The 26,606-nt window shown below is 34.4% G+C and overlaps 1 protein-coding gene across 1 annotated transcript in view; it reads left to right on the top strand.

Moving 5' to 3' along the window:
* ENPEP (glutamyl aminopeptidase) overlaps positions 1 to 25,325 on the top strand; it is a 122,692-nt gene extending 97,367 nt beyond the window's left edge. Inside the window, exons 14-20 of the mRNA XM_074275568.1 lie at positions 10,950 to 11,100; positions 12,093 to 12,166; positions 12,269 to 12,370; positions 15,010 to 15,180; positions 16,096 to 16,236; positions 22,958 to 23,036; positions 24,505 to 25,325. Coding sequence (XP_074131669.1) covers positions 10,950 to 11,100; positions 12,093 to 12,166; positions 12,269 to 12,370; positions 15,010 to 15,180; positions 16,096 to 16,236; positions 22,958 to 23,036; positions 24,505 to 24,651 — 865 coding nt within the window. The 3' untranslated portion in view covers positions 24,652 to 25,325. The remainder of the gene's footprint in view (positions 1 to 10,949; positions 11,101 to 12,092; positions 12,167 to 12,268; positions 12,371 to 15,009; positions 15,181 to 16,095; positions 16,237 to 22,957; positions 23,037 to 24,504) is intronic.
* The last annotated feature ends 1,281 nt before the right edge of the window (positions 25,326 to 26,606 follow it).

The following is a 26,606-nucleotide window of genomic DNA, read 5'->3' as shown; positions in this document are numbered from 1 at the left end:
ATAAAAATTTGCCCAGAATTCCAAAGGTAATATTATCAAGAGAAAATATACTTCACCTTTTTACTCCTTAGCTTTTGAGCCCTTATCAAACAAATATATTCCAAAGATCCAAAGATTATAAAGAGATCTTAAGCAACATGAACAAAGGCCTTTGGGATATTTTGTATTTTTCTATAAATCTAAATAGTTACCCTTTGTATAACAAGAAAAAAAATTAGAAATAACAATATATTAAAGCAAATACACAAATAATAAAACATTACAATATACTATAAAAATCTGGATCACATTTCCAACAATGCACTCAATAGCAATTATGAAGAGGAGGCACATATTTATAGGAACATGAGGACGGAAAATTCATGTTTTTAAGGCAATAGCTCTAAACTGCAGGTTTCAATGTTTCTACCTTACTCAAAAACATAAACCATGTTAAACTACTGTTCTTTACTTGAATATTGCTTCTTACTATTAGGAAAATTATCTTTCTTTCTCTAATGAAAAGTAGCCTTTACAAGCTCTTTCAGTTAAATTAACCCTTATCTTTAAAAGGATATATAGAAAGTGTTAGTTCTTAATATAAAGAGCAAATCTTCTTAAACCAAAAATTGCTGAACTCCTTAAACTATCTGTACAAAACAATCCGGCTAATTCTCCACACCCTGGATTTTATGTTGTTCAATCAGAATAAAACTCACAGCAGCATAGTACCATTTTCCAAGGTACCAAGGATAAATCCTTATGAGAAGTTTTTCTTTTTTTTTTCTAACTCTAGATGGTGCTGAAAGGCTATAGCTGTCAAGGAGATCTTAAATATAATGATGCCAATTTTCTTTGACCAATCAGAAATCATTCAGCTGAAGCCTTCTTTCATCTGATTGCTTTTAGTGCCATAGCTTCAAAAGAGCAATATTTCATCCCTTTCTATTGTTCTATTGTCTCTCCTTCTCTTTTTGTTTCTCTTTCATTGTTTGTTTTTTTGTTTTTTTTGTTCTCAACCATTTCCTTGATATTATTTCAGTGTTTATTGGTTTTATTAGAGCTTCCTGATTCTCCATGACTCATTTTTTTACTTAGAAAGTTAAGTTTCTCCTATCAGATCAATAATCTTATTTCAATCATATCTTGGCTTCCAAATGTTTAAGATTTCTCATTTTCTTAGATCTAATCTCTGTAGTCATAAAACATGTATATACAAATAAAGGTAGATGCCATTCATTCCAGTTCTCCAAGGCAACCTGCCTCTTTAGTGCCCATGAAATGATTTGTTTACACTGAAATTTCTCTAGTTTAATAAAATATTTTTTAAAATCTCTTTACAATATTAAAATTATTTCCATATAAGGATTCCCTCCATAATTCTTTTCCTCTCTAAAATGGTTGATAAATTCCTTCTAAAAGTTCTTTCTTCATACACACAATCACACAAATCTTTTTTTTAATTCACATTAGGTATCAAAATATTCATAATAGGGATACTTTTTATCCTTTAACAATTAATCTAAATCTCTCTCTCTCTTTTTTTTTTTTTTTTCTTTTTCTGAGGCTTGGGTTAAGTGACTTGCCCAGTCTAAATCTCTTTATAGAAAAACATTTTTTCAGTTCTTTTCAACATTAAAGAAACAATATGCCTAATATCTTCATTTATGGTGTGATGCAACTCAGAGGCAAAAAGAAAAAGGTCCAAAGTCATATTATTAACTAATGACAGAACCAAGAGCTTGACACAGGTCTCCTAATTTCTGGTTCAGTATTTATTCCATGCTCTTTTTATAATACTGGTTTTGATTGAGTCATAGACTCATGAAAAACAATAAGGTCAACATATATCAGACCTCTCATTTCAGAGAAATTACCACACATTAAGGAAAAAAATATTTTTTTCAAAGATACTTTTTCTTCCTTAGGTCTAAATTAATACTCAAATGAGAGTGTAAGGTAGAGGTAAGGCTTGATCAAGAGCAAAAATTTCTTGAGACTGTCAAAGTTCAAGAGGTTAAGGAAAAACAGGAAGTTGGAACTGAAACCAGGAGTTTCAAGCCACTGAGTTCTGCCGGAATATCAGAAATCATGCAACCATGGACATTGGCAAAGTGTTGCCAACACAATAGGTTTCCCTGAGGCTTCTCCTTATTTAAGACAGTGTCATGAATTCCTTGCCTCCACTTTGCTTTGACATGTTATGGCAGCCATGGACTAGCAGATATTGGTTTGTCCTTGACTCCCAGACATGGAGCTATGACCTTTGGAAGCAGTGTTACAAAAAAGGAACATCTTTATAATGTAATATAATAGGAATACTATGCTTTTTGTGTTCAGTTAGCACTTGAATCTCCCAATTTCCTTCGTTCAATGAATTGGGAGAACTGGGTCCGTATTGGGGCAACTTAATCAGCCTGAGCTACCTTAGAGATTAACTGGGCATTTCTTTCATCATCTGTGTTGTAGCTTTCATCCCTCTTCATAGTTAGAAGGGAACATGAATGACTTATTACCCTTGGCAATTTTGCCTGAGGATATAACATGATGTAGCCTAACTTTAGATTTCTGTATCTGATCTTGGGGAAATGTTAGTCTCTCAGACATCAGGACATTACTTAGTACCAACCTGCTCAAGATTACTTCCCAAATAGCATTTCCTTATGGCAACTTCCTGTCTAGTCCAAGTCTTTCCAAAGTTTCCTGATTTACAGTCAATCTAGCAATCAACCCCCAAGCACTAAGACAAAAAAAAAAAAAAAAAAAAAAATGAAGGCATAAACATATTCTATTAGGGGAAGGAGCATAGATAGAAAGTTTTGTGTTTTTTTTTTTTTTTTAAGAAATTTCATAGAAAACAAATATAAGGTAACAAGGCGAGGGAAGTGGTTAAGAAAGGTGGTACATAGAGATGGAATGAACTCATGGAAACTAGGGACTATAAAAGGTGGAGATGTGGAGGGAGTTTATTCCTGTCATGTAAAGGTTATGCATGAGGAACAATTAAGAATAAGAGGCACAGATATGGAGATATGGGTTATGCCATAGACTTAGGATATAATTATTCAGTCTTAGTGGGCAACTAAGTGACAGAGTGGACAGATAGTCCACCTAGGAGTCAGAAAGATTTATATTTTTGAATTCCAATCTGTCCTCAGACACTTACTAGATGTGTCTCTAATCAAATCACTTAATCCTGTTCACCTCAGTTTCCTCATTCATACAATGAAATGGTGGGGGGGGGGAAAGGCAAATTACTCTATTATCTCTACAAAAAAAACCCTCTAAAAGGAGTCATGAAGAGTCAGACAAGACTGAAATGCCTCTGACTCTAATTTAGTTCCACCATAAAGGAATAGGAAAATTCTGCATCTTTCATCCCCAGCACATGTTTTAAGTATGCAGTAAAATGCTTTTCTTTGGAAAGCATCCCCTGGGTTTCTGTGATAACCTTTTTGAAACTTTATTATCTTGACTGTTTGAAATAACAGAGTATTATAATAACCTCAGCACTTTAATTCCCATTTATAGCATATGTCAGACAATTCTTTTTGCTTCAGAATGAAACTGAAGGGCCCTTGTGATTCTCTCAGTGAGTTACTATGTATAAAAAAATGACTCAGACAACTGGAAATATCTCTTTCATTTACACAATTTCTTGGCAATAGTCTCATAAATGTTGAAATATTGGGGAGGTAAAAGGAATTCAGAAAAAAACTGATGAAACATGAACCTTTCATGTTTCTCATGAGAGAATTGGTTTACAGTGGTTCAATGACTTGCTCAAGATTATCTAGTAAATAAAAATAAGGAACAGAACTAGGGTCCTAAATTGTCATGATTTTCAGGTCAGTGTCCTTTCTCTTACACTATACAGATATTGAAGATGAGTTGGTAATGCCAGATTAAATGTATGTCAAGAAGATATGAAATTCTTCAGAATAATAACTTGAGTATCTACTTCATAAAACTGTTATAAACATCAAAGAAATAATGGAGGCAAAGCAAATGCTATATAGAATGCTATATAAATGTAATTATTTTTTAAAAAATTTTCCAAACTTGTCAGTCTACTTCACCTTCAGTCTACTGCTTAATCTGTCCTGACATGTATGATCTCCAGATCAACAGTCATTGTTCCCAGCTAATCAGAGATAGAAAGCTTATGAAATGTATCCTTTTATGTTTTTTATAAATTCTGTCTGTGCTTCATAATACTCAATTACTGAGCAGGCAGGTAGAACTATTTAAAGTCTAATTTGTTTCATTGACTAACAGATTTTTTTAAATATAGTATTTGAGGGGAATAAGTGGGTAAAGTGTTGCAACTGTTGCATATGATGAGCTTTTTTGCTAAGGGCTCATAGTCAAAGGAGAAAGTTATTGATTTATATAAAATTCCCAGAACAAAGAGAATAATAATGCTTTGAACATTACATTGACTCTATCACAATGGGAAGCTAACTTGCTGCCACTTTCAGAAATTCATTGTTATTCATCCCAGTTCAAAAAAAAAACAAAAAACCCCAAAAAACAAAAACAACAATTTCCTTAGAGAGGAGGGGAATGAAGGAATATTGAGAAAGAGAGAAAAACCAGCCTTAAAGGAATAATAATTTTGACCCCACAAAGATGAGAAGAGAATATAACAGGGAAGGTTATACGAATTTATATAGTACCTACTATATGTCAATCATTGTAATAAACACTTATTACAACCTCACAACCATGCAAGATAGATGCTATTATTTTATTTAGTTTTAGGAAAATGAGGCAGACAGAGGTTAAATGACTTTTACAAGATTACATAGCTAGTAAGTGTCTGAGGCCAGATTTGAACTCAGGAAGATGAGTTTTTCTGATAATAGGTCCATAATTCTATCCACTGCACCTATTAAATAGAAACACACATACAGAAACATGAAGACTTTCTAACTTCCTGCTCCCCAAACCTTGGACTTACATGTTTAGATTCATTCATCACAATTATGTCATTGTATAAAAAGATCCTTATTAAAATGACAGTGTATTACTCAGAAGAAATTAGACTATAAGATTACTTACTCCCCTTGAAAAAGAATTCCTTCTCTATCTGTCTCTCTATCTCTTTCTCACATATATATACACACACACATACACACACATATATACATATGTATATAAATTTCCTTGATTCCTTTATATTATCTATCATCCATTATGTAGAAATAATACATACACATACTACCTTTTCATAGATAGTATTTCATAAGTAATTGTAATGCCAGAGAAACTGAGCAAAATAAGAAATTACAGAGTATTCAATACAGAATTTATTAAATGAGAGATTTACTGGGACCAATGGATCCACAGCTAGGGCCAGGGCTGAACGAGACTTTCATCTCAAAGAATCCAGCACTGAATATCGCATATAGGATTTTTTAATAGGTTAACAAGAACAATGACATAATGGGGGAGGCACCTAGGATAATTTGATGGAGGGAGGTACTGGAGAGGCTCCTGATATTCTAATGATGTCTAAAATGGATAAAGACCTTTATCCCATCAAACATTAAGAGGGAATAAGTATAGCCTAAGGTCTTAGATATAAGACCTTTATCCTAACTTTAAGAGGGAATGGTTATAAGCTGAGGCAGAGTAACTGAATAGGACTATTAGGGAAACTGGATCAGAACATTAAAAGAGAACTGTGGCACAACAAAATTAAGTTCAAAGAATATGAAGCTATCTTGGATGACCAAGCATAAGTACAATGTCATAGTATAGGGTTGGAAAGAAAAAAAGGAGAGGGGTCTCTAGCATGATGGTATTGGGAACCTAGAAGAAGTGAGAGACTATAGAGTTAGATCTGAGGTCAGAATGACCTAAGTTTAAAACTGATCTTAGGCACTTTCTAGCAATATGGCCATATATAAGTCACTTAACCTGTATTTTGCCTTAATTTTCTTATCTATTAGCAACCGAAGGTGGAGGAATTAGCTGAATTGAATCCTTATCTATATTTGGTCCTTGCTAGGGTCCTGACTGACTCTGAATGAATGTAAATAGTAGTCATTTCTGCTTTGGCCAAAAACACTGAGGGTCTTCCCCTCCCAAATTCATTCATTCATTTAGAGTTTGGCAGGGGCCTGGGGATAGGTGAAAGAGGAGACTTTCTAGGGAAATAATAAAAACTGTCAACAAAAGTGAATGTGGCAATGTCAAACCTCAAGCTTTTCTGCAAAGTGGTATTTCTCAAAAACAATTTGATAAGGGTCAAAAAAGAGAGAGCTCATCAAGAGAATAGATTTAGTGCACAACATTGAGAAGGGAACAAACAAACTTTGTGTTCAGAAATCACAAAAGACTCCAGCTACTGGGATAAGGAATAACTATTGAACAAAAATTATTGGGAAAATTAGACGACTGTATGAAAGAAATCATGTAGATATTACCTCCCACCTATCAAGATAATCTCTAATTGGATATATGACCAAAAGACAAAAGTTTACATCTTTTAAAAAAAATTAGAGCAATATAAAATTATGGACATATATGAAGAAAGATACTATCTGCATTCAGAGAAAGAACTATTAAAAAGAATTATGTTGTTTTACCATGTTGTAGAAACACCTCAAACTATAGAGGGCATAGGAAGAAAGGTGCTATCAACATCATAATTTTCTCTGTAAATATCCGTTTGTAACTAATGATAACCATCTCTGGGTGGCAGAGAATAGGAAAGGAAAAGCCTATATGATAATTTTGTTGTATTTTTGAATGGATAGCAAGTTGTGCATAGTAGATTTGCAGTTTCATGTGCAATTATTTCTAATTGTATTATAGTTTGGAAATGTTTGTTTTATAACATAAACTAAAAATAAAATAAAAGAAACTGAAAAAATACCTATTAGATCTATGAACAGGAGAAAATTTTATAACCAAATGAGGAACAGAAAGACTCACAAGAGATAAAATGCATTATTTTAAATAGTGGAAAGGGCTTTGTAGTTAGAACAAATCAAATTCTGCTTTTGAAATTTGCAGTCTGTATAAATATCAGCAAGTCTTTTAATTCTCTAAGCCTCAGTTCCTTCATATGTAAAATGAGGACATTTAGTATTTTTAGGATCATGATATAATGGAAAGAAGATTGGATTTGAATTTGGAGGAGCTATGTTCAAATTCTGCCTCTGATGTTTAATGCCAGTATGATCTCTATCAATCATACACTAAACATACATTAAGCATATGCCAGCTTGGCACTAGAGATTCAAGCCAAAAATAAAACCCTTGAAGAACTTACATTCTATTAAGAGGGACAACAAATCACTCAGTATTATTTGGGGTCTTTGTTTTCTCACTTGTAAAGTAAACTTCTAGACTAGATGGCCTAACTCTACATCCATGGCTATGTGAACTAAGTGGGACACTTTGCAAATCTTAGAGCTTTTATTTATAATGGAACTTATTGTTATTAAAATGCTAATAAAGCTGAGAGTTATGTGACATGTCTAGAAAACATACTCTTCATGTGATTAGTATAATCAAAGACAAGTCAAAATCAAATTGACCTCAATCACTCAAAACATGAATTTCCCCATTTGGGTCTTTCTTACCTTATGTGCTTTACAGCCTTTTTAAGTCAATCTTCTTTCTACAAGTTGGCTCTGTTTGGCCACGATAAGGAGCAGCCGTGAGAAAAATGCCAATTGCTGAATTTGAATTGGTATCCAAAATCATATGAGCCATCTGCTAACTGAATAGTCTATAGATGAAGACCAGAAGACCTATAGAAGGGAACTGGTCCCAGTTAATATTAAATTAAATGAGGATTTTTTTTCATCAGAATGTCACAGGTTCCGAATAGAACAGCAGCAACAAAAACAATCCAGTTAAAATATAGGGTTTCTCAGTGAGTACATTTTAGTTTTATAAAAACATAAAACACCTCTGCCAAGAAACATTCACTTTCAATATCCTTTATCTTTCATATGGAATTGAATTAAATTTAAACTTTCTGCGTTGTAGGACATATTCACCAAAACACTGCATTCTGTTGTTGACATTAGAATCTTAAGTGGAGATTTGCCATCCATTCTATAAATTTGATCAACCAGCAGAGACTCAAGTTTAATAAGGTTCCCTTTGGATGGATTGGCTATCTAAAGTAATGGAATTAGAGTTAGGTTTCAGATCTCCATTTTAAGTAGAATATTGATTTCATTGGAATTATCTATAAAAGTGGGTCCTCAATTATATAACCTAGAAATCATTTTATTTTTTAAAAATAAATTTCACTGATGTCTTTTGTTTTTAAATGAATTTTCCTCTGGTCTCTCTGTGTCCCTTTTCTATTTAGTCAAGTTTTTTTCTCATTCTTTCTTTTTTCTTTTTTTTAAAGAGGAAGAACATATTTTTAAAAATCAACAAAACTTATCAATACATAAAATTTGAAAATATGTGGAACATTCCACACTCATTGACTTCGTACCTCTGCAAAAAAAGAGGGAGAAGGTATCTTCTCATAATTTTTCTTAGTGGTTATGCTCATTCTTTGTAATTTTCATCATTCATTTTTAATTATGTCATAATTCTTTCCCCTTCCATTTATCTTAATATTTAGGCATTGTGTTTATTGTTTTCTTGGCTCTCATACTTCAATTTATATTAATTCATGTGTTTCCATATTCTTTGTATTCAGCATATTCATCATTTCTTATAGAGTGGTAATATTCCATTTCATTTATGTTTCTTCATTTGTTTAATCATCCATGGACATTTACTTTGTTTCCAGATCTTTATTATCACCAAAAAAATGTTGCTACGAATACTGGATGTATGTAGGAACTTTCTTATTAATACTATCCTTAGGGTATATGCTTAATACACAAACATTTTCAAATCTCAATTATTTTAGAGGACAGGAAAGTCCTCACCTACACAGATGGGTGTCTATCTATTTCATGAGATTTCTAGGATCTTTGATGATTTGAGGATATAAAAACCTATGCTGGTATAAAGTGTCTGCTCTGACCCTACTCAGGATTAATCTACAGACTATATTTCCCCTTAGAATTTCAACTGACTTCTTTCCTCTGCTACCATACTCACTATTTGTTAGGGAGACCAGTAAATAAATAGCACTCCAGTTCCATTTAACCAATTAACTTAACAGAGTAGCTTTTTTATATCTCTCTTAACCAAAGAATGAAATACAATGGGGTCAGTTTCAGTGGTTATCAGGAAATTCAAACCAGTCCATCATAAGCATTTATTAAGTATTATAGTGCTATGTGTCAAGCATTGTACTAAACATTGGAGACACAAAGAAAGGTAAAAGGCAATTCCTGTTTTAAAGGTGCTCACAGTCTGTTGGAGGAGAAAACATGCAAACAAACATGTACCATCTATAGACTGAAAATAATTAGAAAAAAATCAGTGGAGAGAACATACTAGGAGAATGATCAGAGAAATTTAGCTGGGATATTAAGGAATCCAGGAGGTAAGAGATGTGAAGCATTCTAGATATGGAGGACAGACTGACAATGCTTATAATTGGGAAGTGGAATGTCTTATTTAAAGAACAACAAGGAAGCTAGTGTCAATACAAAGAACAGGAAGATAGGAATAATCCTAGGGTGAATAAGAAAGATGAGGATCATAAATTAGAGCTTTAAGGGATGTATGATCTTATCTTGTTCGGCTACATCATTTCACAGATGATGAAACAGACCTATAGAGGTTAAGTGTCTTGTCTAAGATCAAACAAATAGTAAAGGAAAAAGAACCCTAGATCTCTATTTCCATTGTTCCATATTGGTTGAGTAAGGATCTCATAAAAATGTGTAAATTCAGGCTACTGACAAAATAATAATTGATTTAGTGTGCTAAACAGCAGTCAGCATACAATCCAGGATAGCCTTTCAATAGTGACCTATACGCTTGATCATGCTCCTTTTTCATTTTTTAATGGGTTAGCTCTATTTTAAGTTAGTCTCAGGAAACAGTCTTTACATACTAATCATAGTAGTACTATGTAATAGATATAATTATAATTATGGTAGGACTCAATAAATGTCAATGATATAACTTCAAAGTTAAAACATTTTACATTTATACTTTAAAAAATGTTGAACATACATTTCATTTTCATCTAAGAGTCTTTGCTTGTCTAAAATTTAGATTGTATGTGGTTGGAAATGGGGAAAAGGAGAGGGAAGTAAAATTCAAAATTTTTACAATCATTGTTTTCTAAAATCCCATATTCTAGAAGTATCTACAAAATAATCAGGATTTTCTTTCTTTCTTTCTTTCTTTCTTTCTTTCTTTCTTTCTTTCTTTCTTTCTTTCTTTCTTTCTTTCTTTCTTTCTTTCTTTCTTTCTTTCTTTCCTTCTTTCTTTCCTTCTTTCTTTCTTTTTCTTTTTTTTTCTACAAGAAAATCATTGGGAAATATAAGGCAAAACAAATTTACCTAGGAGAAAAACTTAAGAAAGATAGTTTTCCACTCAATATTTTTTGAATACACAGACTAATGAACTAGCATTATTTAATGTTTCCCCTTTAAAAAAAAATGAAAGCAATTTCACTGAACTTTTTTTATGGCAGATTCATTATCACTAAGTGTAACAATTATATTATTCTTCTGAACATATTTTAATTTTTATAATTGGTGCTATACATACAACACTGTGGTTTCTGTTTGTCTTTGAATTTAGTTCTTTTAAAATGCATATGCTGCTTTTTGCTATCTTGTTCTTCATTGAGACTACATAATAAAGGTAATAGATCATTGCTAACATAACAGCATCTGACACGCATCCTGGCTAGGCAGGAGGCTCCAAGCTGCTCTCAATAAAGTACGTTTGATGGAAGAATTATTGAGGAACAAGAAGCCTAATTAGATTTAATGGTAGCTTGCTTTTCATTGGAGCTTTCTGCTAAACAAGAATTGAAATTTGAATTAATTGTATTGCATTTCCTTCTTTAGGGCCAATCTTCTAAGGTATAGTGTTTCTCTGAACCTGACTAAGTATCTGAAAAATGAAACTGACTACTTACCATGGCAGAGAGTTATATCGGCACTATCTTATGTGTCCAGTATGCTTGAAGATGATACAGAGTTGTATCCTTTGTTTAAGGTAATGTGAATAATATCATTGGGGAACTAAATAATAACTTTTGGTAAAGTAAGCTGTGAGTGTCAGAGTAGGTCCATATCTCCACTGCCAAAATTAAATGGAGATGAAGATATAAGAACATCCTTTGGAGATGAACATTCCTCTTCCAGCTGTGGCCCATAGGAAAAAAAACTTGCAAATTAATAGTCATGTTGTCAGAAGGAGATTTCATTAAGGATAAGAAAGAGCAACAAAAATTCTTGGAACCTAAGGTCTCATAAGAAACCTTAGTCTTAGTTTTTTCTTTTTTAAAAATGAGGATAATAATGGCACCTATCTCACATAGTAGTTTTGAGGATTTTTACAGTATAACAAACAGTTACAACATACATACATATATATATATATATATAACAACTTATAAATCTTGTGTATACCTTAAAAAAACACACACACCAAATCATTAAGTGTATTGAATGGGATCATTGATATTTAAGCACTATTTCATAAAAGTTCTACAATCAAAATATAAGTCTTTCCTTGGTTACTCTCTCAATTGCCAATTTCACTCTAATAGTGAATGATGTTTTAAGAGAAACTTTTTCCATTAGGAAAGTTTCCTCATAAGGAAATTATAATGTGTATAGACCCACATTGCATCTATGTTTACACCATCTTTATATAGACCAAGCTTTGTGCTATTATTATCCCCATTTTTGAAAGGAGAAAACTAAAACTAGGAGCATCCCAATACTTCTAACTTTGATAGACAAGGTAATTAGGATAAAGAGAAGAAAGTCGATATGTCCATTACCTAATAAGTAAAGCAATACTAGGTCAAGATGGATCCAGATTAGTTAAGTAATGATGCCAACTCTATTCTGTAAACAAAAACTTGGGTTCTCAGAGGTAAACATAGAAGGATTTTTACTCAGTGGTTCACTGATTTCTATAGGATGGAATGTTGATAAGACAGTGAAGAATACTCATTTTTAATGGTTCTTTTATTTTAGGAATACCTCCGCAAACGGGTGAAGCCTTTGGCAGATTCTCTGGGTTGGAAAGATGAAGGAGACCATCTTGAAAAGTTATTTCTTATTTATTTTTCAGTGATATGAACATTTGCTGATTTAATTTTTCAAAAAAACAGTTAAAACAATGACATTTGGTTTTTCTCTCCTTTTCATAGGTTACTTCGTGCCTCAATCCTGGGGCTAGCATGCAAGATGGGGGATACAGATGCTTTGAACAAGGCTTCTGAATTATTTAAGAAGTGGCAAAATGGAGAGAGGTGATTATTTATAATATTCAATTTGCCTTATCTGTTACTTTATTTTACATGAATTGCATTTAATTGAATGCACTACCTTGAAAGAATGTCTTGTGCATTAGAGGAGATAAGAAGAAATTGCATATTTACATAGTGGTTAGAATATTGAGCCCAGAGTCTGGAAGGTGAGTTCAAATCTTACCTCAGGCACTCATTTAGGTATTGACCCTGGGAAGTCATATAAGCTCTATTTTCCTCAGTTTCTTCTCCTATAAAATGGAGATAATAATAGTATTTACCCCCCAACATTGTTATAAGGATCAAATGAGATAATACTTGTAAAGTACCTATTATAGATAATGATAGCTAGCATTTATATGTAGCTCCTACTATGTGCTAGCCACATATAAATGTTAGCTATTATTTTTGCAGTCTAATGGGCAAGTTGATATATGTATACAGATTGTAATGCTGGAGAAACTGAGTAAGATAGAGATTATAGTGTATTTAATAGTTTATTAAATGGAGAGATATACTGGGATCAAATTGGATCCATGGTTTGGTCCCAGGACTGAATGAGACTCTTGTCTCCAAGAATCCAGCAGTGAATGCCAAGATACAAGATTCTTTTATAGGGTAAGAAGAACAGATGACATAATGGGGGAGGTACCTGGATGGGGATTACCTAATGGGGGGAGGCACCTAGGATGACATAATGGGAGGTAGTGGATAGGCTCCTAATATTCTAATGAAATCAAAAATGGATAAAGACCTTTATCCTATCTAAAAGAGGGAATGGTTATAACCTGAGGCAGAGTAACTAAATAGGATAATTAGGGAAACTGGTTAGGACATTAAAAGGGAGCTGTGACACCACAAGGGAAATATAATGCAAATCATTTAATTGATACCAAGCCACAAGAATTTACTAAGTCTCTGTTTTGTACTAAGTACTAAGATAAGCATTGAGGTTACAAAAAACAAAACAAAACAAAACCCAAAACAATTGTTAGAATACAATTGCATTAAAAAAAAAAGTATATAGAAGGGAAAAAAAAGAGGGTTTCATGGAGAAGGTGATGTTTGAGCTGAGCCTTAAAGAAGAGGTAGAATAGTGGAAACAGGGAGAGAGACTACCTCATCCTCAGGGAACATAATGAAAGAATGAGCAAAGGCATGGACTTGGGAGATGACAGGATAAGGATTATCTACAGGTCACTGAGTCTGTCAGACAGTGAGTAGTCCAATTTGGCCAAAATAAAGCATAAGAATATTGAGTCAGGCTGTTATGGCTGGAAACTGCTCTCTTTCCTGGAGGCTCTGGAAAAAAAAAATCCAGGGGGACCGACCTCTCCAGGCCAAGAATTCAGATCCATAGCCATCCTGATGTCCAAGGGGGAGACCCAAAAGTCTCTTATCTCTTATCCTCCTCATTTTCTAACATCTAGCTGGGGAGCCTCCAAAATGTAATGCCAGAGAAACTGAGCAAGATAGAGATCAGAGAGTATTTAATAATTTATTAAATGGGAGAGATTTACTGGGACCAAATGGAGCCATGGTTTGTGTAATGTTCTGTTGTTTGGTTCCTAAGTTTGGTCCTAGGGCTGAATGAGACTATCATCTCCAAGAATCTAGAGCGAATCTGGAGAGCCTAAAATGTCAGATTAAGGAATTTAGTATTTATTTAATGAGCAGAGAGGAATAATTGCAGATTTGGGGGGAATGGAATGATGTGAAGAACAATCTTCAGTGGAGGAAGTGGAATGAAAAGAGAAGAAACTAGAGGTGAGAAGAATTGTTATGAGGCTACCATGGTATAAATCAGGAAACTGAGGTCACACAACTAGTAAGTGTCTGAGGTAGGGAACTTAAACTCCCTCAGTGGAAGCCCATTATTCTATGTACTACATAGATACACGGGTTAAAAAAGAGGGAGCAGTCAAAGATGCTGCTGAGGTTACAGGCATTTGCTCATGCTAGGTGTTGATTAGTGTGATGCCATTGAAGAAGAAGAAGAAGAAGAAGAATAGTTGATATTTATATGGTACTTACTATGCACAACTATGCAGGTTTTATACCAAAATGCTTCACACTCTAGGAGCTTAAGCACTATTTATCTCCATTTTGCAGTTGAGAAAATTGAAACAACCAGAAATTAAGGTTGCTCAGTCTCACAATTCCACATTTGAACTTGGGTCTTCTTGAGTCCAGGCCCAGTGCTCCAACTACTGTATTACCTAGCTGCCTATAGAAAGATGTCTGTAAAAGGGTACATTTAAAAATTGGCTCACTCATTTTATAAATGTCGAATATGAGGTGTGTGTTACTGGAACATCCAAGTGGAAATTTCCAGTAGATCATTGGAAACACTAATCTGTCATCTAAAAAAGAGGTCAAGGCTACTGAAGTAAATTGGGGAGTTATTTTTATTGAGTTTGTTGCCATGAAACTGACTGAAATGATGATAGGATAAGGGGAAGAGAGAGACTGAGAAACAGAACAGAAAATTTGAAGACAGCAAGGAGTGAAGAATGAGAGGAGCCAGTGAAGGAAACTGAGCAAGAGCAAATAGAAATATAGAAAGAAAACCCTGAAAAAGTTATGAAGTCTTTTGATAAATAAAACAAACACTTGCACAAATGAAATACTATCTCTTCTAGTCAACCTGTGAATCTCCGACTTCTGGTATACCGATATGGAATGCAGAACTCAGGTGATGAAGCTTCATGGAACTATACTCTCTCACAGTACCAGAAGACCACTCTAGCGCAAGAAAAAGAAAAATTACTTTATGGATTAGCATCTGTGAACAACGTAACTCTTTTATCAAGGTTATTTATGACTTTTCTTAATTCCCTAAAAGAAGTATTTCTTCCTTAATTAAAATATTTTTTAACCTGAAATATATATGTTATATTTCACACAAGAATCTAATAATACAATGTAACCGTTTGAAATGGTTTTAATAGGAAATGCATTATTTAGTGGCTTTCCCAGTGCTGATAAGGGAAAATGTCCCATTCCATCCACATTCTATTCCCAGCTCTTTCTGCCACCTATCCTACCTTGTAACCAACATTCCTGAAATGGTTAACTGGGATCATTAAGGTTATATTGAATGAGATCATGGAAGAAAGTTAAAGTAATTGGTTCATGGAGATAGTCAATTCAATATTCTACAGATAACTGAGTTAAATAATGTTATGTTAGCATATTATTAAAATGAAATCAGAAATGAGCCAAATGCATTTAATTGTAAATCTGCATGAGATATGAATATTCCTTGCATTCCTTCTCTAGAAAATATTGTCTTAACAGAATCCTGCCTGATAGAGGAGGGCAGAAAAACATGAGGAAGTGTGGTTAAAAGCCATTTACAAACAAAAACTCTTGGACAACATGCATTGAGTTTCAAGATTCATATTATATGAACAACGTATAATTTATTTAATGCCTCTATATAACCTCAAAAATGAGTTCTTGAATGTTTTGATAACTTAGGTGTTTTTTTTTTTTTTGTTTGTTTGTTTGTTTGTTTTTTGAGCTTTTAGAATCATTGATTGGTTTTTGGCAGTGGCACAAAAGATTAAATAATTAAACACGCTTTTCATCATTTGTCCCATCCAATTAATTGTGTCAGCTGGTGCCTCAATAATTGGATTGCTGGTATATTATTGGATGAAATTTGGCTAAGGGTGAACATTAATTTTTTTTTTTAAACTCTTTTTCCATTTGCCTTTTCTTAGGTATCTAGATCTTCTCAAGGACTCCAATATCATTAAATCCCAGGATGTGTTTACTGTTATCCGATATATTTCATATAATAACTATGGCAAGTACATGACCTGGGATTGGATACGATTCAACTGGGAGTATTTAGTTAACAGGTATGCTGTCCTCTGATTGGGTTTTGTTTTCTTTGTTTATGACTACCAAGGTTTTATTCTTGAGGTAACTATCTCTATTTTCAGTAAGTGCCATTGACTCAAGTGGTATGTGATTAGAGTTCACATTTATTTTTCCTTTAAAAGGAGCAAGACCCAAATTAGCTTCATGTCACCTTCTTTTGAATGAATGAATTCTAACAGATCAGTGGCAGATTGGGGTCTAAAAGGATTTGATGCAGGTTGTGATAAAATATGTGTATATATAATTGAATGTGTATAGATAATTGAATATTAGGATATTAGAATTCCTAGAATTAACTTCAAAATAAAAAAGAAACAACATAATATTGGGAGCACAGAATCTTAAGTTGTGTGTTTGTGGGATTGTTGTTGTTCAGTCATTTCAATTGTGTCCAATGCTTTATGATTCCATTTTCTTGGCAAAGATACTAGTTTGCCTTTTCCATTTCCAGCTTATTTTACAGATGAAGAAACTAAGTCAGAGTTAAGTGACTTTTCCTTGGTCATACAGCTAGTAAATGTCTGAGGCCATAATGAACTCAGATAATGATTCAGAATTTGATTCCAGGCCCACTGCACAACCTAACTGCCCTAGATTTAAAGTTAGAAGGGATCTTAAAAAAATCACTGAGTCCAATGCCTTCATTTTGCAAATGAAGAAACTAAGAGCCAGAGGAATTAAATGATTTGCTTGAAGAAATTATACATTTATAATAGTGTTTAGCACAGAGAATGGCACTTAATAATGATGCTTAATAAATGTTTGATATCTTTTCCTTCCCTTCTTTTGCCAAGGATCACAGAGCTAATAAGCATCTGAGGCAGATTTTGAACATAGGTCTTCTAAACCTCTGTTGTGGTGCTCTATTCATTATGCCAGGCTATTCAAATCTCAGCTCAGTACTACTTATATTACATTTTGGGGCCTGTTTCCTCATCTCTTAAGATGTAAAACTAGACAGTAACTAAATTACTTTACAATTCTACATCTCTGATCTCTCTGGGTCTCATCTGTAAAAGTGAGGGTTTGAACTAAATAGCAGCTTTCTCACTCTGTCCATGATTCTTTGATCATATGACCAACCTCTCTGGATCTTAATTCCTCAGCTGTGAAATGAGCAATTGAACTTAATGGCAATGTTAATTTCATAATTTCTTCCTTTACTAATATAAGCCACATCTCTAGGCTTTCTTTTGACTTAAGAATACTAGCAGTAGCAGTAGTAATATTCTTTTCACTTAATAACTATCTTCCATGTATTCGAACAGTACATGTTGAAAGAGTTATTCTATTCTGTAACACTTTTCATAAAGAAGGAAACACTTCAGGAGAAAGTCTTAGTAAGAAAGACAGGGGAAGTGCTTTTCTAACCTTCTCCCTTCCCTCTCTGCTCTCTCTAAAAAAAAATCTCTTCTACGTGTAGAAGAATCATACCTTTTCCTTAATGACAGGCTTATTCGGCAAAGGCATTTCTTCTAGAAGTTGGTAATAGTTGGCTCGATATATATTATCAAAATTGACCATTGGACCTTATCTCTTTGCCATCCTCAACTTGGGAAATTTGGCATCATGGGGAAAACATCAGAATAGAAATTAAGAGACCTAGATTAAAATGTAACTGTTACTATGGCTGAGCAAGTCACTTAATTTTCTGGTTCTCAATTTTTCTCTTCTGTATATTGGAGTTAATGCTAGTTGTATTGTCCATTTCAAAATTCTGTTGTAAGGAAAGAATTTTGTAAACAGAATTTTATACCACTGGAAGTAATTGTAACAGGCAACATCAAAGGCATTTAATTCTATCATTGCTTCCCTTCCCCACCTCTTTACCCTTTCCTTGCATCCTACCTAAATGACTGTAAATAATACCAATACTAGAAGGAACACCAGAAACAAGGAACAACTACTACAGTGATATGCTATTTTGTTATTTTGTTTTTTCTACCTTTTGAAGTTCATTAGGGCAAAATTCTCCATTTTATCACTTTTCTCACCATGAACCAAATTATAATTGTATTTCTTACTTCACTATGTTGGTCCAACTCCTTTAATATTTCTTCATTGTCTGATGACTATAATACATGTGATATTTGAAATGGTTTGATATATGAAATTATATGACAACCATAGGCTCAATATAAAAAACAAATAATAAAACAAAACAAAACAACTAGGAAGGGGGAACAACCTAATTACAACTAGTTTGCATAAATGTTAATTTCTCAATGAGAACTTTTTTTCTCCTGGGCCTCTATCATTTCACTCAAACTTCAAAATAGCTTTTTTTAGTAGCATCTATCTAGATACAATTAATTGTCAGCTTGTTTGGCTTTCATGATGCACCTTGAAGGACATCTGATGACATATTAAGAACATACTTGCTAGCTTGAGACTCAGCCACAAAACCCCAGATTGCTGGAGGTTTATTGCTTCCTTTTTGTTTCTCCCACAAAATGTTGGGATGAAACCTTAGAGTTCAATGAACCCAATTGATGAGAGTTAGGAAAGGAAGAACCCCTTTTTGGGCTCCTGCAAAGAGTGGCCTCAAAGAGTTTCCCTTTTTATAATCTTGAAGGTGGGTGGAGTCCCAGGCTCCTGGCAGGTTTTCAGCCAGGGTCAGAATTGAATAGAATTCCATGAGTTTTTAGGTAAGGAAGAAACTGTTTGTGGGGGTTGGGGAAACCTGAGCAGATAGTGGGGACTGAGAAAACCCAAGCCAGCTCAGATCCGCTAGGGGTTGGGGAAAGCCCAGATATCATTGGAATTCAAAAGGGTGCTTTTTTGGCCAGGATTTGTGAATCAAAGGTCAGCATGGAGGTTGGGGAATCAGAAAGGAATCTTAAAGGGACCTCAATCCCCATCACAATAACACAAAGGGTTAAAACTTGAGGTTTCTCTTTTAATTTTAGTTATGACAAATTCATTCAAAGGGACATAAACTTAAACAACTTCAGCAGTACCTTCTAAGGGAATAGACTTGATGTTCTGCTCCTTGAAAATTTTTCTTTGCATGGTCTTAGTAATATTGTAATGGTAAGGGCCTTAGGGAAATATGATCATCACTTTACAAAAATGACTACAATATTAGTAGCAATATTAGCATTGCATAGATATAGTAATTATATATACTAATTATATAGTATCCTAAATACTTTACAAATATTATTTTCATTTTATCCTTACTATTCCCCTAGGTGTTAGGTACTATTTTTTATCCCCAATTTGTTGTTATTCAGTTGTTTTTCAGTTCTTTCCAACTTTTCATGATCCCATTTGAGTTTTTTTGGAAAAAGATACTAGAGTGGTTTTCGTTCTCTTAGATCATTTTACAGATGAGAAATCCCCCACCCCACCCCCCTGTGGCTGGGGTTAAGTGACTTGCCCAGGGTCATACAGGGCAATAAGCATCTGAGGCTAGATTTGAATTCAGGTTATCTTGAATCCAAGGCCAGCCCTCTCTCCATTGTACCATCTAGTACCTTCTAGCTGCCTCAGAAGTTAAAAAAAAAAAGACAGTGACAAAATCACTTTTATAATCTTCAAGATATTATTATGTCCTCATGTCAAGTCATACAAATAAAGAAAAAGATGAGAAGGAGGAAGAGAAAGAAAGGGGAATTATAGTCTAATCTCTACTTTTCCTGCCTATGAAGATTCAATCCAGCATTGTGACCTTTTCAGTATTAACACTGCACATTTAAAAAAAAAATTCTCTTTTACTTCCTAGTTGTAAAATGATTGGCATTTTCCTTCCTTGTTATCGGTAAGCATGAAGGCAGATGTATCAGTTTAGCCATATTAGTTCATATAACACTGTTTTAACACTACCCCAAAGATTGGCCACAGAAAGGAAAAATTCAGTGAAGAATAAAGAAAGAAAATTTGGAATTAGCTAGTATTCTTTTGGTTCTGAGAGAGAGAGAAAAAAATTAACAATTAAAAAAAAAAATCTATCCTCTTCATCCCCAATTTCATTATTTGCTAAGGTACATGAAGCTTTGGCAATTTTTAACAATATATTGACCTCTGTGTTTTAGGACATAGTGTCTTCACTCCCCACTCTCCACCAAATGTAGCTTGCCTAATGTCTTCAAGACTGACTGTACCAAAAAATTTCATCAACCTGTACCAGTATATAATCTATTTTTCTTCTAGCTAGGCTCTGTTACTGTGACCTTGGGCAAACTACTTACCTCCTCTTGGCCTCAGTTTCCTCAAGTGTAAAATTAAAGGATTAGACTCTGTGGCCTCTAAAATCCTTTCCAACTCTAAATCTTGTGTCTCTGACTGGAGGATGATAGCAATATACTCCACCACCTAGCCTGCTTGTGATCTCCCCTGATATCCTTCTCTACTGCCTCATTGAAACATGGGGATGACCCTTGTTTCTCCAACTCTGTGTTAGGACAACAATAGTCCTTTGAAATTGAGTCCCTTCTTAAGTGCATAAAATAAAATACACAGGAAAACAAGGGGAATTAATTGTATTGAAATATGGTAGTAATAATAATAATAATAATAATAATAACAAAGTTTATAGACTAAAGCTTAAGAATATCTATTTGAGAAGGAAAAAATCAGGAGTACCTTTCTTCCTGTCAGCATATAAACTGGCCTGATTTGTCTTGGAAAGGGCATTCCCTGAGCTTAATACTTTTTTTCCTTTTAGTAATTATTTGTGTAAAAAATGTTAGGTGCCCTTAACTGCTCCCTGATTTCATCCTGGTCTGTTTATCTTTGTATCTGATAAGTGGTAGAAGCTTACTATATGTGTATTAAACTGAATTGAATATGAAGCAAATTTTAGACAGGCTATAAGTATTCACTAATTGTATGCTGAATGGACAGCTTAATAACGCCTTTCCCAAGTAGGAGAATTTTTTTTCCCCCTGAGGCTGGGGTTAAGTGACTTGCCCAGGGTCACACAGCTAGGAAGTGTTAAGTGTCTGAGACCAGATTTAAACTCGGGTCCTCCTGAATTCAGGGCTGGTGCTCTATCCACTTCGCCACCTAGCTGCTACCTAGCTGCCCCCTAGGAGAATGTTCTTGAAGAATTTTTTGGGAATTCTACTGTTGAGGCATGAGACACCCTAACAATGTTTGGGGATCCCCAGGCTAGTGTCACAGGTTTTGTGAAAGAATTTGAAGTCCCAGTGTCCAAGTTAAGATTGTCAAAAGAGGGTTTATTGGCTTTGAGGGGTCTCGATGGGCTAAGATCCTGATTAGGAAAGTAGCAGGGAATTAAGAGACAGAGTTCAATTTTATTTAGTCTTCTGTAGCCGGAGCTAGGGATCAATATATGGATGAATTAAGGGTGGAGGATGGCAGTCTAGAAAATAATTTCCAGATGAATTAAGAGTGGAGGATAGTGACCTGAAGAGTAATCAATCTCCTGGTGAATTAAGGGTGGTGATTACTTTAGGAGTTTTCCCGAGGCTGGAAACTAAAGAGTGATCTTCAGGTGAATTAAGGGTGGGAGGTGGGGAATGGTCCAAAGCCAGAAGATTCAGGGTTTTCTGACTCAGGTTCCCCACAAAGATAAGGGGACTATATCACTACCATCCTTCCCAGTCTCAGGTCTTTGATTCATAAAAGAGAATTCACAACAGTCTTGAATTTTCTCCTAAGAAAGAGAAATTATCAAATGGCATAAAAGTATAACTTTCTTATAATTTCTTTACTTTTTACTGAGGTCACTGGATTGAGAGTCAGGAGCCCTAGGTTTTCATCTCAGTTCTGTCATTAATGAAGCAGTCTTTTTTTTATCTCTATAGGACTCTTTTCTTACCTGTATAAGAGGAGTGCAGCCAGTAGAAAGTAGGGTTCTTCGTCATCTGAGAGTGGCCTAGAGTCAGGAAGACCTGAGTGAAAATATAACCTCAAAACATTTACTAGCTGTGTGGCCTTATGCACATTATTTCAACTCAGTCTGTCCCATTTCCCTCAATTGCAAAATGAGGTTAATCTAGCACTTAGTTCATAGAACTGTGAAGATTAAAGGAGATAATGTATGTAAAGTGCTGAGCAAGTGGCTGGTATAGTTAGTTGTTTTTTGTCATGTAACCTTTGGAGTTTTCTTAGCAAAGATATAGGAGGGGTATGCTATTTCCTTTTAAAGCTCATTTTATAGTTGAGGAACTGAAGCAAACAGGGTTAAGTGCCTTGCTCTCAGGATTACATTTACTAGCTATTAACTCTCTTGAGTCCAGATGTGATCTCGAGAAGATGAGTCTTCCTGACTTCAGGGTAGCACTTTTGTCTATTGCACCACCTAGCTGGTTCTAGTAGGTGCTTAATAAATGTCCTTGCCTTCCCTCTCCCTTGAGAAAGCAAGATTTATTTTCACTTAGTGTAGTGCCTTGTACATAGTAGGTACACTATAAAAGTTTGGTGGACTGGGCTGGATTATACTAGACGGTTTCTAAAGCCCTATATGGTTCTAGTTATCATCTATCTCACAGGGCTGTTGGGATGATTAAATAAGTGCTTAGCAGTAGCATTAGAGACAACTTCAAGAGTTCTGTCTCTAAAACATGATAATTTTATGATTTCCTAGTAATTTGGCAGTTACTTCAGGAACTAAATCTCTTCCCCCCTCCAAAAAAAAAAAAAATGGTGGGATACCTTCTTAATCTAAATAAATAATTCAGAGTTCTATGCCCTTAATGCTATCTTTTACTCTCATGAATTTCCTTCCAGATTCACTCTCAACGACCGAAACCTTGGCAGAATTGTGACTATAGCAGACTCTTTCAACACTGAGCTCCAGCTCTGGCAGGTATGAATTTAAAATATTTCCCAACATTCCTCTTTTTCAAAGATAGCCTGATCTAATCTTCTGTTAAATTCCTCCATGCAATGCTTTAGAGTGAGAAAAATAGATAGTGAGATCTTAGAAAAGATAGATCCTTTTTTTTTTTTTTTTCCTATTTGGAAATACCACGAGGCAATAATACCATAAGGTATTTGGCAATACCACAAAGCAAAAATCTAAGGTCTCAGAGCTCTTAAGATAGCTCTATGAAGCTGTTTAGGTTGCCAAGGAATCAAGGTTACTCTTTTTGCTCTGGGAGATATGACCTTTTTGCTCTAGAGTGATTTGCTAAGATTAGATTCCATTCAGACTTCGTGTTTAGTGTTTCAAAATTAAAGGTTTAAATCTCTTTTCTTCTTATAAGTAACTCTTTCTTTATCCCTCTCTCCCTCTCTCCCTCTCTTCCTCCTCCCTTCCTTCTTTCCTTTTTCCTTTCTCTGTCTCTCTCTGTCATTTTGTCTCTATCTGCTCCCTCTCCCTTTCTCTTAAGGAAAAGATTTTGAGATTGTTTACTTTAAAAAATAAAATTGTTTTATATAGTTATTGGAATTAGACTCATATGTTTTATTATTAGGTTGAGGATTATAGTCACTGTGGTTCCAGGGATAGACTCTTTGTGTGTTTGGGGAACAAATTAAGAACATGCCTATAAGGGGATTAGAAATTTGACTGATCATTTTAAAATGCTATTAGTCCCTTAAATAAGAAATCCTCAAAACAGAGAATAAAACACTGGACAGGGATATAATGGAATGAACATTAATTCTGGAATTAAAGACTCTAGCTTCAAATCCTGCCTCTGATAGATACTACCTCTGTATTTATCGAGGCAGGTTACTTAACACCAGTAGGCCTCATCTTGCCTATCTGTAAAATGTGTATGTATATATGCTTGTGAAGGTGTTTCATAACCTTGAAAATCTTAACAATGTAAGATGACTATAAAAGTAGATGACCATGAAAATCTTTTTTTATCTAGCATCCTTAGAAGTGAAAATCCAGTTGATCTGGGTTTGAATTATGACTGCTACTTACTATTTCTATGATTTGGGGCAAATAATTTAATCTCCATGGAGCTTCTGACAGCTCTTCCAATTCCAATTCTAGATTTATGTCTTATTCTATAAATTTATCAGGTAACCTAGACAAGGGAGAGAAATAAAGGATCTGAATACATACACTCAGATTTCAGCAGCCAAATAGAAACTAGATATAGGCATGCTGACCAATGAGATGCAAGGTACCATCATATATACTCTAGGTTTGGGTCAAATGAGTTGCTTAGGGGTTGGAAGACTTGGGAAGTATTGACCTAAAAGTTTGGACTATGTATGGTGGGCACCAGAGTCACCATCTCATTATAGTCACTGAAAAGCTAGAAAGTAAATTAATTAGCAATCTGTTTTTAAATATTTTTTTCTCTCTTTTCTAGATGGAGACTTTTTTTAAGACATACCCTGAAGCAGGAGCAGGAGCAGCTCCTCGACAGAAAGTTCTGGAAACAGTGAGGAATAACATTGAATGGTTGAAACTTCATAGAGAAGACATCAAAGGGTGGCTGCTTGATTCTATCCCTTGAAAGGACTAAGGAAATTTAAAATATATTTTAATTTGATAAATTTATCATTGAATGAATTAATGAAAAACACAAAAAATGATGCTTGCTAGAAGATTTGTGTGTGTGTGTGTGCGCATGCATGTGCACTCACATGTGTGTGTGTACATGCCTGCTTCTAACAGTTTTTCAAAGCTTTAAAAAAAAAAAAAAGACCCTTTGTTTATGAAGGAAGATACTAACAGAATATTGTATGAACTCAGGGATTTCTTCCGAATGTATTTTATAGGAGATCCTTTACACCCTGAAGAGATTTGAATAGTCATTTAATGTCTTTAAGGATCATTCTTTACATCCTGTGGAGGGAAAGTCTTAGCTTTTACATTCTTAGGACCAAAGAAACACCACTTAATCTTCTCTCCTGATTGATTTTTAAAGTTTAAATACTGGCACTTGAGGGACCAATATCACCATCTTAATCTTTATTTTATTATTCAGAATCCTAAGACCTAATTTCATTTTATTCACATTTGTCTTACTACTTTAAATCCTGTCAAAGTAACTAGAGCTTAAGTCAGACTCAATGAGTGCATGAATTAACCAGAGGAGTAGAGAGACAGTTGCCTTCATTTTTCACAAAATCAACAAGAGAACTCTACATTCCTTTTCAAATAAAGAAGAAAATTTGCCTCAAAAAATTTAAAATATCATTTTTACTCTTGACTAAGTGGTTGCTTAGACAAATTTAACACTTGGTAAATAGATAAAGTCAAATGCCTACCCACTTCACAAACGAAAAGACATTTTACTCACTTAGAAACATAGATAATGAGCTGAAAGGGAAGCTCCAAGGCCATATCTTTCAATCTCCTCATTCTATAGGAAAGAAATAGAAGTACCTTGCCCAAGATCATTCATGTAGTAATAGAGGCAGGATTTGAATTCAGATCTTCTGATTGCAGAATACATTTTCTTCCTGTACTCTTCTTTAAGAGCAATATGGTGTTAGAAGAAATTTTACAATTTGTCTTGCAATATGCAGCTTGATAGGAAAGTCTTGGGGCATATCAGATTCTCAAAGTTTAACAAGGTATTTGTTTCTACACTTTATGAAATTTTACTATCATTGTCCAGTCTTTTTTTTTTTCCAATTGTGTCCAGCTTCTCCTGGCCCATTGGAGATTTTCCTGGCTAAGATGCTGGAGTGGTTTGTTATTTCTTTCTCTAACTCATTTTGCAAATGAGGAACTGAGGCAAACAGGGTTAAATGTTTTGCCCATTGTGACATAGCTGTATTGGCTGAGGCTATTCTTAAAATCAGATCCTCCTGACTCCAGGCCTTGTGCTCTTTCTACTTTGCCATATAACCATCAAAAAATTGCACATCTATAATTTCATTTTAATCACACAACCTTATGAGGGAGGTGGTACAGATATTATTTCCATTTTGCACATGAAGAAAGGGAGAGGTTAAGTGATTTGCTTATGCTTATGCAGTCAATAAATATTAGAGGTAGATTTTTGAATTCCAATGTTGTAGCTCCTGTGTGAAGGGCAGAAACTGGAGAAATATACTTAAGGCTCGGTATTATTGATTTAATACACAACAAGGTGTTACTTAATGGAATTAAGATAATGCTTCTCTAATTTACATGTATTTAGTATTTAGTATAGTTCTACAGGTTGACACCTATTCTACAAGATTGACACCTATGATGATATACTTATAATATTTAAACTAAGGACACATAGTCAGCCACAGAGATTCCATCTTTGACCAGCCTCCTGGTGGCTCTCTTGCCTCCTGAATTCCTCCACTGAAGCCAAGGCCCATCTGAAGGTCCTCCAGAAAGCTAGCCAGGCCCTAGGTGAAGGAGACAATAAAGAGTTTGGATTCTATTCTTGATGATTCTCATGGTTATTCTGCTGAGACCAAGGCTGGTCCCAAGACCTCCAGGAAGCTAATTAGAACTTATACT

Source organism: Sminthopsis crassicaudata, chromosome 6, assembly GCF_048593235.1.
Source record: "Sminthopsis crassicaudata isolate SCR6 chromosome 6, ASM4859323v1, whole genome shotgun sequence".
NCBI classification, from domain to species: domain Eukaryota; kingdom Metazoa; phylum Chordata; class Mammalia; order Dasyuromorphia; family Dasyuridae; genus Sminthopsis; species Sminthopsis crassicaudata.
This window is presented reverse-complemented; position numbering and strand designations above follow the sequence as displayed.